General features: G+C 42.2%; 1 protein-coding gene across 1 annotated transcript; it reads left to right on the plus strand.

Moving 5' to 3' along the window:
- Positions 1 to 9140: 9140 nt before the first annotated feature.
- On the plus strand, positions 9141 to 10166 carry LOC306843897 (trace amine-associated receptor 13c-like; the record flags this gene model as incomplete). The annotated part of the gene is made up of 1 exon (XM_079375603.1): positions 9141 to 10166. The coding sequence occupies one exon, from the start codon at positions 9141 to 9143 to the stop codon at positions 10164 to 10166; it is 1026 nt and encodes a 341-aa protein (XP_079231729.1).
- Positions 10167 to 16672: the final 6506 nt, after the last annotated feature.

The following is a 16672-nucleotide window of genomic DNA, read 5'->3' on the forward strand; positions in this document are numbered from 1 at the left end:
TACTACATATAGCCTAAACTTCAAAATAGACAGACATGTAGATGATTGTGAAATATTTTTTATTCAATATAATGTTTTACATGTTACAAACTATTTACAGGCTATTTGCTATAGTGTTTCTCTGTGTGTGTGTGCGCGTGTTTGTGTGTGTGTGTGTGTGTGTCTTTCAATTTAGGCTTTTTTTTAAGAAATACATCTAATGTATTTTGCCGGAACCTTTTTGCCATTCTACACTCTCTCTGTTCTGTCTGTTTTGGAGGATAAACATTGTTAAATTAGACCTTCTTTATTGCATCACAATGGGTTATGTAACAATACTGATTACTGTAATAGATTTCCATAATAAACATTGCTATATGGATAAGTAATAATAACTTTGGCTGTGCTCTAATGCAGTGGTTGTCAACTGGTTAGGCCATTGAACCCACATTTTACCATGGACATTAAGCTGCGACCCTTTTTTTTTGGAAATTGACATATATATATATATATATATGCCGTCTGAAAATTTCTTCTAGAATGATCATTTTTATCAAGCTCGTATATTTAAGTTCAGTAATTTCACTTAAATTACAATTAAAATGACCTATTAATTGACATTTAAGTGAAATTACTGAACTTAAATATACGAGCTTGATAAAAATGTCCATTCTAGAAGAAATTTTCAGATGGCACTTAGAGGCTTTTGCATATATATATATATATATATATATATATATATATATATATATATATATATATATATATATATATATATATACACATATATATACACATATATACACTGCTCGAATTGAAGGGGGGCTGGGGGGATCCGGGACCCCCCATAAGACTTGATTCAATTCGAGCACTGCATATATATATATATATATATATATATATATATATATATATATATATGTATATAAATGTACACACATACACACTGTATATAAGAAAATGCACATACTGATGAGAATGAGGTATAAGGTAACAGGTAAAGGTAAGGTAGCAGTTCCAAAACAGTTTTTGTTAATAAGTTGGTATGTGATGAGACCACAGTCATTTAGAAATACATTACAAAAAAACACAGTGAAAAAAAAGTGGCATTTTGAGGGTTAAGGTCTGTTACCATGGTAAATTTGCGGTGTAATGGAAGAGTGCGCGCAACCAGCACAGTATGACTGACAGGACTGGAAAGTTCTTTTTTTTTTTTTTTTTTTTAGGTGAGGGAATTTTTATTTTATAACAAGTTATAAAAATAACGTTAGAATAATGACACCGACATAAAACTTGACAACATCTGATTTGACCGTAGATACTGAATGAGGAAAAAGCGTTTTTCTCAGGTAGGCCTACTTTTAGAAGAGTCAACCGCTTTCAAGCACGTCTTTCAAAATAATAGTCTAGCGTCAGAAAAAACAGAATTACGTTTGTTGTTTCTTTGACTGCACACTCCGCGACCCACTCAAAACGTTTTTGCGACCCACCAGTTGAGAAACACTGCTTTAATTAATGTTTTTTGATGACTTAAGGTTAACTAAAGAGCATGAGACGTCTGCTGGCCAGTAACGTTAACGTTATTTGGCATAGTAGCCCATTTCATTCTGTTACAAACAGATTTGTATTATGCTATTGTTTTTGATAGTGTTATACATTTCTTTCAGATATTAACGATGATCACTGCGTTTGTCTTACCGATTGTGGTATCTTCCTGTCAGCAATTAAATTACAGATTGTCTATAAGCTTTTTTTATGAATGTACAATGTTGCCAGATATTGCTACGAAAAACAAGCAATTACAAAAAGAAAGAAAAAGATATCCGAAATAAGTTCAAAGCTTGTGTTTTGTAAATAAGAATATATCACTAACACTAACGTTCAACTTTCCACTTTATAAACGTCCCAAAGTGTCACAATAAATTGGAAAAACGAGTCACAAAACACGTATAATAGGTGGATCTGGCAACAAACGGAGACTGCACCCGCGCTCTCACTCAAAGCGCTCTCAAGCCCCGTTCACTGCGTTAGCTTCTCGCAGCAACATGAATTGCAAACACTCATGTGATATGAGGTGGTTTAAACGGCTAAATAATCATTCAGAGAGCTTGACATTTTATTTTTGAATATAAAAAATGACCGAGGTCCGGACCTCGGTGACCTCATAGCTGGCTACGGCCGTGACCACACCCATCCTTCCAATTCGGGGAAAAGGAGGACGTATTTGTAGGCCGCATTTGAAGGATCCTACGAATTTGGACAGCCTTCGTCGCGGCGCTGTGACGTAACATCCTTCAAATGAGTACTCCGAAGGATGCAGACCCTGAATTTGGACACAGCCTTAGTGATTTGGGGGCCCTAAGAAAATTCCAGATATGGGGACCCAAAACAATAATTATGTGTTCTTTTACGCCTAACCCTGATTTTGCTTGCTTTATCCCTTCACAACCAGTAAATAATTAGTCAACCTGATGCTGTTCTAAAGCTATATATCAGGCTATCTTATTTTTTCAGATTACAAAAAAAAAAAAACTTGCACTTGTCAATTTAATAAATTGTAACCTTCTTCAGTCTTTTTACAAACAAACATTATCCCATGCATCCCATCCATATTCCAACCCCCGGTTTCATAGGCAAGGCTTAAGGCTATAGTCCCAGACTAAAATGCTATTTCAGCTGAAAGAAACTTGCACTGACTGAGTGATCTTAAAATATTTCAGATTCATTGTTTTGCCACAAGATGCACAGCAGTAATGTTTTTATCTAAGGCATATTTATAAAAGCTACTTACAGTTGGGCAAAAAAGTATTTAGTCAGCCACCAATTGTGCAAGTTCTCCCACTTAAAAACATGAGAGAGGCCAGTAATTTTCATCATAAGCACACTTCAACTATGAGAGACAGAAGGGGGGGAAAGAATCCAGGAAATCACATTGTAGGATTTTTAATGAATTAATTGGTAAATTCCTCTGTAAAAACTCCTCTGTCCTCCACTCGTTACCTGTATTAATGGCACCTGTTTGAACTCGTTATCAGTATAAAAGACACCTGTCCACAACCTCAAACAGTCACACTCCAAACTCCACTATGGCCAAGACCAAAGAGCTGTCGAAGGACACAAGAAACAAAATTGTAGACCTGCACCAGGCTGGGAAGACTGAATCTGCAATAGGCAAGCAGCTTGGTGTGGAGAAATCAACTGTGGGAGCAATTATTAGAAAATGGAAGACATACAAGAACACTGATAATCTCCCTCGATCTGGGGCTCCACGCAAGATCTCACCGCATGGGGTCAAAATGATCACAAGAACGGTGAGCAAAAATCCCAGAACCACACGGGGGGACCTAGTGAATGACCTGTAGAGAGCTGGTACCAAAGTAACAAAGGCTACCATCAGTAACACACTACGCCGCCAGGGACTCAAATCCTGCAGTGCCAGACGTGTCCCTCTGCTTAAGCCAGCACATGTCCGGGCCCGTCTGAAGTTTGCTAGAGAGCATTTGGATGATCCAGAAGAGGATTGGCAGAATGTCATATGGTCAGATGAAACCAAAATAGAACTTTTTGGTAAAAACTCAACTCGTCGTGTTTGGAGGAGAAAGAATGCTGAGTTGTATCCAAAGAACACCATACCTACTGTGAAGCATGGGGGTGGAAACAGCATGCTTTGGGGCTGTTTTTCTGCAAAGGGACCAGGACGACTGATCCGTGTAAAGGAAAGAATGAATGGGGCCATGTATGGTGAGATTTTGAGTGAAAACCTCCTTCCATCAGCAAGGGCATTGAAGATGAAACGTGGCTGGGTCTTCAAGCATGACAATGATCCCAAACACACCGCCCGGGCAACGAAGGAGTGGCTTCGTAAGAAGCATTTCAAGGTCCTGGAGTGGCCTAGCCAGTCTCCAGATCTCAACCCCATAGAAAATCTTTGGAGGGAGTTGAAAGTCCGTGTTGCCCAGCGACAGCCCCAAAACATCACTGTTCTAGAGGAGATCTGCATAGAGGATTGGGCCAAAATACCAGCAACAGTGTGTGAAAACCTTGTGAAGACTTACAGAAAACGTTTGACCTCTGTCATTGCCAACAAAGTGTATATAACAAAGTATTGAGATGAACTTTTGTTATTGACCAAATACTTATTTTCCACCATAATTTTCAAATAAATTCTTTAAAAATCAGACAACGTGATTTCCTGGAATCTTTCCCCCCATTCTGTCTCTCATAGTTGAAGTGTACCTATGATGAAAATTACAGGCCTCTCTCATCTTTTTAAATGGGAGAACTTGCACAATTGGTGGCTGACTAAATACTTTTTTGCCCAACTGTAAATGTCCTAATTGAACTATGGCTAAATCCTGGCTTAACCTAAGCCCTGTCTGTGAAACTGGGCCCAAGTGTTCTGAAGGCATATGGTTGGGTTTGTTGAGATTCTCCCCCTGCCCTCCTTCGGGGGAAGGAGCAGCACTGTCCTCGCCATCTCCTGAGATCGAGCAGCTTCCCACATCTCCGGGTTGCCTGTGTCAGGGCCGCTTTTTTGCCTCCTTGGATGATATCGGGGGTAGCTGGAACACGGGGAAGCTTCCACGAAAGGCTCGACGCGCCGGCCTAGGTGATGATTCAGCACGGGGCAGAGCAGCTCTGGAGGACACAGGAGGGCGCCCACGGCGACCAGCAGACTGGGGCTTGCCCTGCGGCAGAGCGGTGGCAGATGGTGCATCACGCCAGGGTAAGATGTGTTAGATGGCCTAACTGCTGGGCACAATACTCTACAGTGTCGCCGAACAGTCCAGCCTGGGAGACGAGAGCGTCGAGAAAGCACACTTTGATGATCGCTCTGCTCAACAAGGCTGAGCCATAGATGGCGCTCTTGGACCACAAGTGTGGACAGCACCTTCCCAAGCGACTGCCGAGCGCAGATCTTGTTTCAACCTCGGGTTGGTACTACCCTCGTGCATTTTAATGCCTTGGCTTGGTGTACTCGCAGGATAGCCATGGCATGCAGAGCAGAGGTGGCTTGGCCCGCAGCGCTGTAAGGTTTGGCCGCGAGAGCGGCCGACAGCTTACAGGCTTTGGACGGGAGACGAGGACGATTCTTCTAAGTGGCTGCGTTTTGCAGGCACAGGTGCACTGCAACCGCACTCTCTACCTGGGGAATGTCAACGTACCCCCTAGCCACCCCGCCATCGAGGATAGCGAGGATGGGGGAGGCAGACAAGCCGCTTCTGGCCGTAAAAAGCGGCCGTCCACGACTTCATCAGCTCCTCGTGTACTTCCGAGAAGAAAGGAACCAGGGCAGGGCGTGGTCACGAGCCACGGCCCATGTTTCATCAATATCACATGTGGCCCTTGATTCCCCGGGGCTCTAAGCGGCCGCTTACCTCGCTTAGCCTATATGTTAAGTCTGCCCCTGCTAGTAATAGCACAAAATAAACATGAACATCAGAAGGTATGTTGAAAGAGAGTATAACTTATTCAAATGTATTGTGTCTCATGTAATCAGCATTTTAACTGCAGAAAGACATCAGTAAAGCTTGCAAACAATGTCACATAATGTTACCTTTACCTCAGGAAAGTCATTCAGTGTACCTCAACTTGATAGCTAGAAAATTGAACTCTAGAAAGTGTTTTGATAATACTATGCTCTATATTTGTAACAGAGTCAACAGAGGAAGTGTGCAGATCCATGTGCAAAGCTTTTATTAAACAGAGAATAGGTAATGAAACAGTCTAGGGTCAGACAAAGGCACACAGGTATATTGAGGGCAAGACAAAAGAGTAGTCCAGTACACAGGCGTGGATCAATCGACGGTGAACGTAATCCAACAGGGCAAGACAAAGAGAGATAATCCAGGTACACGGCAATATTCCAGGCAGGGGCATACAGACTCCGAAACGGCAAGAAACAGAGTAATCCATGACAGGCAGAGGATAAGGACAACAGGCAATAAGGCAAGATGACGTGACTAGACTTTGACTAGAACTAGGAACTAAGACAGGGAACTGGCTCCGTAAAGTAGCTATCGACTAATACAGTGATAAATGCTAAACAATACTTGGCAGTTTGAGAAGGGTCTGATTGGGTGTAATATAGGGTATGTGTGATTGGCTGCAGGTGAGTCCAATCCATGCAATGGAACATGGGAAATGTAGTCCAGGGTGATGTGTAACACTGTGTGGTGTGAGAGTCAATATAATGCAAAGGTGACCTCTAGTGGCGAACAGACGGAAGACCACAGACAGGATTCATGACAATATTACATATTCATTACTTTTTAAACTGTTCTTAAATATTTAATGTCAAATTCTTTCAATTAATGTGTCATGAAAACAAGCTCTTAAGAAAGCCACCGTTTAAATTTCAAAAAACAAATCAGAGTAGAAACATAATTATAGATTAACACATTATTAGTAGTAGTAAACCAACTGCCTTTGATGCAATTTAAATGTTTCTAGACAAATCAGTTGTTAATTTTATCCTTTAATATTATAGTAACATTTACTGTATAGTGATTTTACTTACACTGATTGGCTTCATCACTCTGTCACCTCTCCACCAGTAAACTGGTGTGTGGTGGGCGTTCTGGCGCACTATGGCTGCCGTCGCATCATCCAGGTGGATGCTGCACACTGGTGGTGGACGAGGAGACACCACCCCTCACAATGTAGAGCGCTTTGAGTGCTTAGGAAAGCAGAAAAGCGCTATATAAATGTAATGAATTATTATTATTATTATTATAGCTTATTAGTTAGATATTTTTTTTATTGAGAAACACTGTGCTGTACCTCATGTGTATGTTATGTGCTGGTGTGCTAAACAAAGCGCATGTAGGAGTATAATCAAAAGAGTTCTTTTAATAATCCACATAAGCAAAAAGGCACAACCAGACACAAATCCAAAACAACAGCAGACTAAGTAACAAGGGAGAACACAGGCTATAAATACTGAGCAATTAGGGAGAAACAGAAACAGGTGTGGAGCTAATTAACTAATCATGGCAACTAACTAGGTAGGATGATGGAAACACAGAAAACTATACTAAAACGGATCATAAATGTGACAGAGGAGAGAGGGTGGGGGTTCAGGAGGAACCAAGGGAATGGGCAGAAACAAAAAAAGTGTCCAAAAAAAATAAGTCCATGGGGGAGAGGTGGGTGGGAGAAGCCAGGGAGGAGCCCGGAGCAGGAGGAAATCCAGACGGTGGGAGGAGCCATGGTGGAGATGGGACCGACAACACCAGGGGACCGACTGACGGAGACTGAGCCGATGGACGAGGAGCCCAGGATGGAGCAGAGCAGACGGAGAGCCAGGGCGAAATTGAGGATCCGACGGGCATAGGTGAAGCTGAATACTCAGGCGATCGAGGCGGAGGCAGGGGTCCGCAAGGCTGCTTTGGAACCAGTGCGACTGAGGGGGCCAAGGGGAAGGAGGAGCCTGACAGAGCCGGAGGGACAGTCCTGAGGTGGCGGATGGTCGACGACTGACCAAGGTGGAGCCGGAGGGACGAGGGAGCCCGCTGGAACCACTGGGATGACTGCCATGGCGGAGACGAGGGAGCAGGAGCCAAGGCGGAGCTGATGAGTCGATGGACCGAAGTGTAGTCCAGGGCTCGGAGGCTGGCGGTTTAGACAGCGGATCCGCACGCCTGGGGAGAGCTGGAGGCTGGAAGTCCCGAGACGGTGGATCAGAGCGCTCAGCTGGCGCTGACTGAGGGTGAGCTGAGGGACTGATAGGCACCAGCAGAGATGGAGATGAGGAACTGGCTGGTTTAAGAGGAGGTGGGAGAGGGAGGTTGGGAGGGAACACAGGAGGACATGAGCTGGGTGGAACCAGCGGAGATGCAGGAGATTCAGGGCTGGACAGAACCAGCGGAGATGCAGGAGATTCAGGATCACTGGGTAATACCTCCCCAAACCAGTCTATAAGGTCCATTTCAAAGATGTCCATTAGTTCCTCAATATGGTTCCCAGAAACCAGTTGCAGCTCACCCTTAGTTGCGGGGGTGTGGGCAGGGCTTCCCTCCAAGCCCTCGATCACCACCAAAACTCCCTCGGGGACCGATGATGTTGCCGTCTCACGCACTTGGTTAGACGATGCTTGAGGCTCAGTCACGGCGGGCTCAGGATCTCCGTCTGCGGTGGGCTCAGGTAGTGGCTCCATGCAGCGGGATGACAGCTGACTGGTCTCTGGTTCGTGAGTGTGGCTGGAGATGACTTTCTCGGTGGGGCAGACGCAGAAATACAGTCCATTTCTCTCCAGCACCCACTCCACGAAAGTGGCGAAATCCTCCTCAGGACCGTTCGCTAATGCAAACGGTCCAGGAAGTGTGTAAGGCATGCCAGATCTAAAAAGTCCCTGGTATGGTCCTCCAGCGAACGGTCCTGTTGCTCCAGGCACAGGAGTTGGACAGCTAGGATGTCCATTCCAGGAGAGGAACGGTATAAAAATAAAAATAAACAAAGAAAAACACAGCTAATTTTACTCACTTGAGGGTCCGCTATTCTGTTACGAGTCTATAGTATAATATAGGAGTATAATCAAAAGAGTTCTTTTAATAATCCACATAAGCAAAAGGCACAACAAAACACAAATCCAAAATGATAGCAGACAAAGTAACAAGGGAATATAACGCAGGTAGGATGAAGGAAACACAGAAAACTAAACTAAAACAGATCATAAATGTGACAGTACATCCAAAGAATCAAAATTTAATCAAATTGAGATCAGAACTGAATCAAATCACAAACATGTCATTAAATTTTTCACTTAGTTGTCAGTAGCCTGACTATATTCTTATTCATCTTAGTGACAGTAATTCAGATCATGGGTGTTCACTTCCAGAGATTTTTTGTTAAATAATTAATTTTTCACCTTTGTCATGAAATAAATGGCGTAGCTTTCATTTATATGACAATCACAATTTTATTTAAAATATACTTGTATAAGACAAATCATTTCTGATTAATGGACAAACCAGAATATTTAAATAATATAACTTAAGACTGCATACTGTATTTTCTTAATTTTTAATGAGTGCTTCATTGTCATTTGGTACTCTGTGATGATGTGGGAGGGTCAGAAAAGAGCATGGAGAATATTTAAAGACCTGTCTAGACTAAATAAAACAGCACTTTATAGGTTCTAGTTTTCTGAAACTGAGAGGATGGATTTATCATCACAAGAATATGATCCCGCTCAGTTTTGTTTTCCTGCAGTGAACAACTCTTGTCTTAAAGGCACACATCATGTTTCCACTCAGACTGTGGTGTATCTTCTGTTGGTGTCTGCGATGATTGTGACCATTCTAGGAAATTTGGTTGTCATCATCTCCATCGCACACTTCAAACAGCTCCAGACTCCCACTAACATCTTGGTGATGTCTCTGGCTCTAGCGGATCTGCTGCTTGGACTGGTGGTCATGCCTTTTGGTATGATCCGTTCTGTAGATGGCTGCTGGTATTATGGAGATGTCTTCTGTTTGCTGCATTCAAGTTTTGACCTGTTTCTCACATCAGCGTCTATTTTTCATCTCATTTTTATTGCTATTGATCGACATCAGGCTGTTTGTTATCCACTTCAGTATCCTACAAGAATAACCATACCTGTCGCATGGGTCACGGTGATGATAAGTTGGAGCATAGCTGCATTATATTCTTATGGCTTAGTGTACTCAAAAGCAAATGTGGAAGGACTGGAGGATTTTATTGAAACAATATACTGTATGGGAAGCTGCACTTTGTTTTTCAATGCACTGTGGTCAGTTTTAGACACATTACTAACCTTTTTCTTGCCTTGTTCTGTCATGATTGGACTGTATGCAAGAATATTTGTAGTTGCAAGAAAGCACATTAGAACAATCGGTGAGACGAACCATCATGAAAATGAGAGCACGTTTAAAAGCTCTCGACGATCTGAACGCAAAGCAGCAAAAACTCTTGGTGTGGTCGTGGGTGCTTTTATTATTTGTTGGCTGCCGTTTTTTATTAACTCTATGATGGATCCTTATATCAACTTTTCCACTCCTTTTGTTGTCTTTGAAGCATTTGTCTGGTTAGGCTACATTAACTCAACCTTAAACCCCATCATATATGGCCTTTTCTACCCATGGTTTAGAAAAACCCTTTATCTTATTATAACATTGAAAATATTTGAACCAAACTCTTCTGACATCAGTGTGTTCACTGTTTGATTTTGTTTCCTGTCAGTGTGTTCACTGTTTGACTTTGTTTCCTGTCATGTCATTTTGATCTGACTCATATTGATCATTTGTTGTTTTTACGCTTAGCACATGGTCTCTTACTGAAATGGTCACACAGGTCATTGAGAAGCACAGCACAAATTATGAATCATGTAAAAACTTTGGTTACACATTTCTCCCTATATTAAATGTAAAACTATACATAAAAAAGAAAATGCCCATAAATCTATGAACTGGCAAAAATGTGTGAGTCAGTCCAACTAGTGGCCTATATCACAAGTCAGGGTTACAAATCAAGCTTTTGATAACACCAAACAAAAGCAGTCCGTCTTAGTGGGTTAGATGAATGTATCATGCACAAGTGAATTAAACAGGCCTACAGTGTTTGCTAAAGGAAAGGGAACAGAATACATTTTCACAGAACAAATTATGTATGCCTTTTTTCTTTTTTGAAAATGAAATCAAACAATTTTAAAAATATAATGTGATTCTGTGCTTTATTTAGAGAACATTATTTAATTTAAATCATTATATTCTGTTATACAGTATAAACGAGGGAAAGGTAAACTAAATGTTGTCCCCAAGTCCTTTCTATGCATTTAGAAAAGAATATTCAACAACTAAACTGCAGTTATGTAACCATATAAATTGCATGATAGGAAAATACAAAAAAAACATGCTATATGACATTACTTTTTGATAAACATGACACAATATGGCATTGGGATTACATGAAAATGCAGTGTTACATTTCATGAACAACACGGATATATAAAGGAAATGAAGGGTATTATAATAAAAATAAAGTCCATGTCGTTGTTGTAAGGGCTTTTGCGGGTGCATAAGACTATAACAGACTGCAAACTAACAAACTAACTAACAGTTCTGTGTCACGTGAGAGGAATTAGCTGTCTACATCAGCAGCTATCACTAGTATATATTCGTAATTCAAAAGGAGAAACCAAAAACCAAGCAGCACTTGCTTACCATTTTGAATATCAGTTATGTTATTCATTTTCCTTTAGTATATATATATATATATATATATATATATATATATATATATATATATATATATATTAGATACTAGTGGCGTCCATTGCTATGGCGCAAAGAGCGCTCAGTTCATAATTACTAAAAAGCTGTAACTCATCTTAGTTCATCACGATCTCACAAAGATACATTATTATCAATAAAGTTCTCTATGCTGCACAACGAATCTCTTATTTACATCGTGTCAACACTTTGTTATATTGAGATGATTTATGTTGAACACAATACCTGAACTAAAAAACCCCAACGATTTGAGCAGTGAGTGATTTCTAACTTAAACGCTTCTGATTCAAGAAATCAACAGATATCTCTGTGATAGGCTGCATCCTTCCAGAGGTCGCATTTGTAGGATGCATACGTCATAATGAAGATCTCATTTTGGAATATTAACAGTTGTAAATTTGACCATTATTCTTAGTTAAGCGTAAATTGTTGTAATATGCTTATGACTCGCGAATATAATGCTCAGTTAACTGAAATAAACCAGACTTGATGACGTATGCATCCTGCAAATGCGACCTCCGGAGGATGCAGCCTGCCATTTGAGAAACGGCCATAGAAATCGATCTCCAGAGCGCAAACCATAACGCACTGGATAGTTTGCCAAATCTGCAATAAAATGCCATTATTACAGCTTTATCTGAGGATGCTTTTGATTTCTTTGAGGGTGCTTAGCACCCTCTAACACCCCCATAGAACCAGGCCTGGCTTAGTTTGTCCCGGCCTCAAGGCTGTTCCAATTTGAAGGCTCCTTAAAATGCAGCCTCGATATGCATTCTTCATTTACCAGACCACAAAGGAAACAACAGATGGATCCCTCCCAGCCCAGATTATCCCAAGATTCATTGCACGCTGGTGACAATAGGATTTTTTGAGAGAAAAACCTTTTATGGGTTTCAACATCAAATGTCTAACATTAAACACTTCACTGTTTTGTTTTCAGACTGTTGAAAATAACTTTTTTAAAAGTCCAGCACAAACGTTACTGCCACGTCAACAGCAGCTGTCACAAGAGCAATTCTCTGTAGGTTAGACCCTCCCATTTAACAATGCTTTGCATCCTTTGTTGACCACACACAAGAAGACAGTTTCAACCAATATTTAGACTCATAATCCTCTGAACGCACACACTAGACGATTCGACCAGACCACGAGACCACACACTTGTCGATTGTAGGAACAATTTCACAGTGACACGAGATCTCACGGAGACCCGCGAAATCAAACGTGACTACACAAAAAAAAAAAAAAATGTCAATCGATGTTGTCAGCTGGCTCTCCCGGTGTGTGTTCTGTTTCACAGTGAAAAACAAAGTATAACAAAAAATATGGGTGATCTATTCTGCTTTCATGGCATGTTTGTGACTGCCAGGTTTTAGCTATAGAAGGCACGCAACGTCCGGTAGGTGACGCTTGCTCACTCTCATTGGCTATTGCGGGTATCACGACAGAGGCAGCCAGATCAATCAGGAGCAGTTAAATAATCGTAATGACACCACATAATAGAGGATTTTTGCGACAAAAAAATTATTTCTGACAAGCCTCAAATCCACACTCCCCAATCATTCAGGGATGCAAATCAGGCCTAAAGGTGCTGTATGTAGGATTGACACCAAGTGGTTGAACTAGGTATAGCAGACCAAATTCAAAATATTGTAGAGGGTTTTTTTTCACCTGGCCCCTCCTCCTCAGGTTACACAGACCAAAACAGAGACAGACGTTCCGACACGGAATGCACATTTTCAAAGGAGAATAACTGACTAGCATTGTTTTTCAGATAAACAATAAAAGGTACTGTCCATAAGTTTTGCCTCTTTGTCACCATCTGTGTTTGAAAACCTGGAATTGCAGCTGCTTGTGGAACTATCTTCCTTGCGTGGGATGTGCTCTGGCACAGCTCCAGCGTGGATGAATCTAATGTTTTGAGGTGAATGTGTTGCAGTCAGTCACGCACCGGTGTGAATATTTACTGTACTTCACAATCATAGATTCTAGCCTACATCTTGGAATATGAGAATGAGAGAATGAGAATGAGAATGAGAATGAGCTTTATTGGCCAAATATGTTTACACATACAAGGAATTTGTTGTAGTGACAGAAGCTCCACAGTGCAACAGAAAGACAGTAACAGGACAGGACACAGATAATAAAAACAAAATAACAACAAATAGCCAATAACCAATGTACAAATCAGCAAAAAAACAATATATAATATAGACAACTATGTATGTACAGGTCAAGTATGTGCAAATTAGAAATTAGAAATTAGAAAAATAAAATTAAATGAGATGTATTGACTGAGGGAAGAAACTGTTCCTGTGTCTGGTCGTTCTGGTGCACAGAGCTCTGTAGCATCGACCAGACGGTAACAGTTCAAAGAGGGAGTGTGCTGGGTGTGAGGGGTCTAGAGTGATTTTACCAGCCCTTTTGCTCACTCTGGATGAGTACAGTTCTTGGAGAGTGGGGAGGGTTGTACCAATGATTCGATCAGCACTACCGGACTACCCTCCGTAGTCTTCTGAGGTCAGATTTGGTAGCTGAGCTGAACCAGACAGTTATTGAAGTGCAGAGGATGGATTCAATGATGGCGGAGTAGAACAGTTTCAGTAAGTCCTGTGGCAGGTTGAACTTCCTCAGCTGGCGAAGAAAGTACAACCTCTGCTGGGCCTTTCTGACAATGGAGTCTATGTGAATATCCCACTTCAGGTCCTGAGAGATGGTGGTGCCCAGGAATCTGAATGACTCCACTGCAGTCACAGTGCTGTTCATGATGGTAAGTGGGGGGAGAGCAGGGGGGTTTCTCCTGAAGTCCACAATCATCTCCACAGTTTTGAGCGTGTTAAGCTCCAGGTTGTTGAGACTGCACCAGACAGCCAGCTCCTTAACCTCCTGTCTGTAAGCAGACTCGTCACCGTCCTGGATGAGGCCGATCAGTGTGGTGTCGTCTGCAAACTTCAAGAGCTTGACAGAGGGGTCTTTAGAGGTGCAGTCGTTGGTGTAGAGGGAGAAGAGCAGTGGGGAGAGAACGCAGCCCTGAGGAGGTCCAGTGCTGATGGTGCGGGTGCTGGATGTGAATTTACCAAGCTTTACTAACTGCTGTCTGTCAGGAAGCTGTTGATCCAGACGGAGGTGGGGACAGAGAGCTGGGCTAGTTTATTTTGAAGGGTTTCCGTGATGGTGGTGTTAAAAGCGGTGCTGAAGTCCACAAACAGAATCCTCACATAAGTCCCTGGTCTGTCCAGATGCTGCAGGATGAAGTGCAGTCCCATGTTGACTGCATCATCCACAGACCTGTTTGCTCTGTAGGCAAACTGCAGGGGGTCCAGTAAGGGTCCAGTGATGTCCTTCAGATAAGCCAAAACCAGTCTTTCAAATGATTTCATGGCTACAGACGTTAGGGCCACAGGTCTGTAGTCATTAAGTCCAGTAATTTTGGGGTTCTTTGGGACGGGGATGATGGTGGAGCGTTTGAAGCATGAGGGGACTTCACACAGCTCCAGGGATCTATTGAAGATGTGTGTGAAGATGGGGGCCAGCTGATCAGCACAGATTTTTAGGCAACATATATGACCCAAATAAGAATTTTCACTGTATATTGTCATCTGAACAAGTAAGTAACAAGTCTGCCACGTTTGTTCTGACCAACTGAGGAAAAAAGCATTACAATAAATCGCACTATCAATGGTGATTAAATCTAACGATCGGTCAGCTCATATCACATCAAACCGTGCAAAGTATTAATATTGTTATAGTTTATTCTCAGATTATTCATGTTAACAGCATCCGCATTGCATGATTTTGAGTATAGTGTGTATTAATGTGTAGATTTCAATTTTGTACAATATAATCTAATTGTCATGCCATTCGAATTTCATATTGAGAAATTCTTTGAACCCAAAAAGCAAATTTTACTCCCTTTGAACTGTTTTTCTTTGGATTAGATTAGATTAGATTAGATTAGATTTTATTGTCATTGCACATGTGGGTACAAGGTAACGAAATACAATAGAGAAGAAGAATACAGCATAACATGAGGAAGGAGAGGAGAAAAAAATAATCCCCATACTATGCTCCTTCGGGAGTACAGTGTGAGAACAGGAAAAACACCTCAGCAACAAAAGCGCAATCAATACAGAGACACAGAACTTGCAAGGGGGGGGGGGGGGGGGGGGGGGGGGTAATCCAGCTCAGACGAGCAGCCATCCGGACCTGCAGCCTCTCAGCGCTAATCACAGGCCCGCTTCTCAGACTGGCGGTACAAAGCGGCAAAGGCGTTGGATGGGGGTTTGGGAGGTGAATGCATATCTGTATATATGTGCGTATGTGTGTGTGTATGTGAGTTCGTGTATTTGTAGGCCTGGAGATCCGCCACGCTGGTATTCAAAACAAGTTGTCTCAGTCCGCAGATTGTGATAGCGACACAGCCATTGCCATGGAAACGGCCTTGATCGGGTCCCAGACGGAGTCGACAATCACCAGGTGTCTCTGTGGGAGGGGTCAAGAAGCAAGAGAGTCTCACTGCAGTGCTCTTCCATGGGGTTGTTTTCAGCACGACCTTGTCCGAGGTAGTTCTGGTTGTTTAGGAAAGCCGAAAGAAGATAAGATTGCAATTGTTTGGTCTTGGTGCGAGCAGCTGCATACCAATTTCACAGCTACTCTCTTTGTCCATTCTGGTCTCCAAATCCATCAATTTTTCTCAGCAAAGCCGTGAGCTTCTCCGTGATAGAATCCATATTGCGGTTGATAGTTTCAGTCTCAGTGCTGACCGCTCTGCCCACTGCTTCAATCATGACGGGCAGCCTTGTGAGGCTTTGGACAGCTGTTCTCGTCTTCTGAATTCTCTGATAACCCAGGGCAAAGCCTAATCCAATCAGCAGAGAACCCGTTATCATGGTTCCGAATAGGTAGATGTCTTCAATGTCCTCCACGGAAAGAGCCGCCAGACACACGACCCGCCATCTCTCCCATGCGTCCATCGTGTAGCCAGTAGCGAACGTTCCGGCCGGACAATTGGGCTCCCCCGAACCCAGGGCTCTTGTAGAGAATATGGTGTCAATTGCGTTGAGAGACCAAGTTGATCAAATCCATGATTTTTTGGTTTGGAGAGCAGTGCAGAAAGAGTCTCTCAAGTGTTAGACAATAGACAAGACGAGAAAGCAAGCAGGGAAGATAAGGGGAGGAGAGGAGAGAAAAAAGCGTCCACCTTCGCTGAGAGCCAAACGAAACTTTAAAATGCAAATCCTCTGTTATCCCAGGCTATCTGTAATCAGAAGCACATTTAAAACTGGAATATAATTTCATTTCATTCACATGTGTTTCATAAACACATAATCCTTTCTGGATTACAATCTGCCATCAAAATAATAGGCCCTACATTTAATTATTCTAGCTGCTGTGAGAAAAGGCTATATACGATGCGCTACCTGCAGGATCCTCACATGCAA

Source organism: Barbus barbus (assembly GCF_936440315.1).
Source record: "Barbus barbus genome assembly, chromosome: 24".
Lineage (NCBI taxonomy): Eukaryota > Metazoa > Chordata > Actinopteri > Cypriniformes > Cyprinidae > Barbus > Barbus barbus.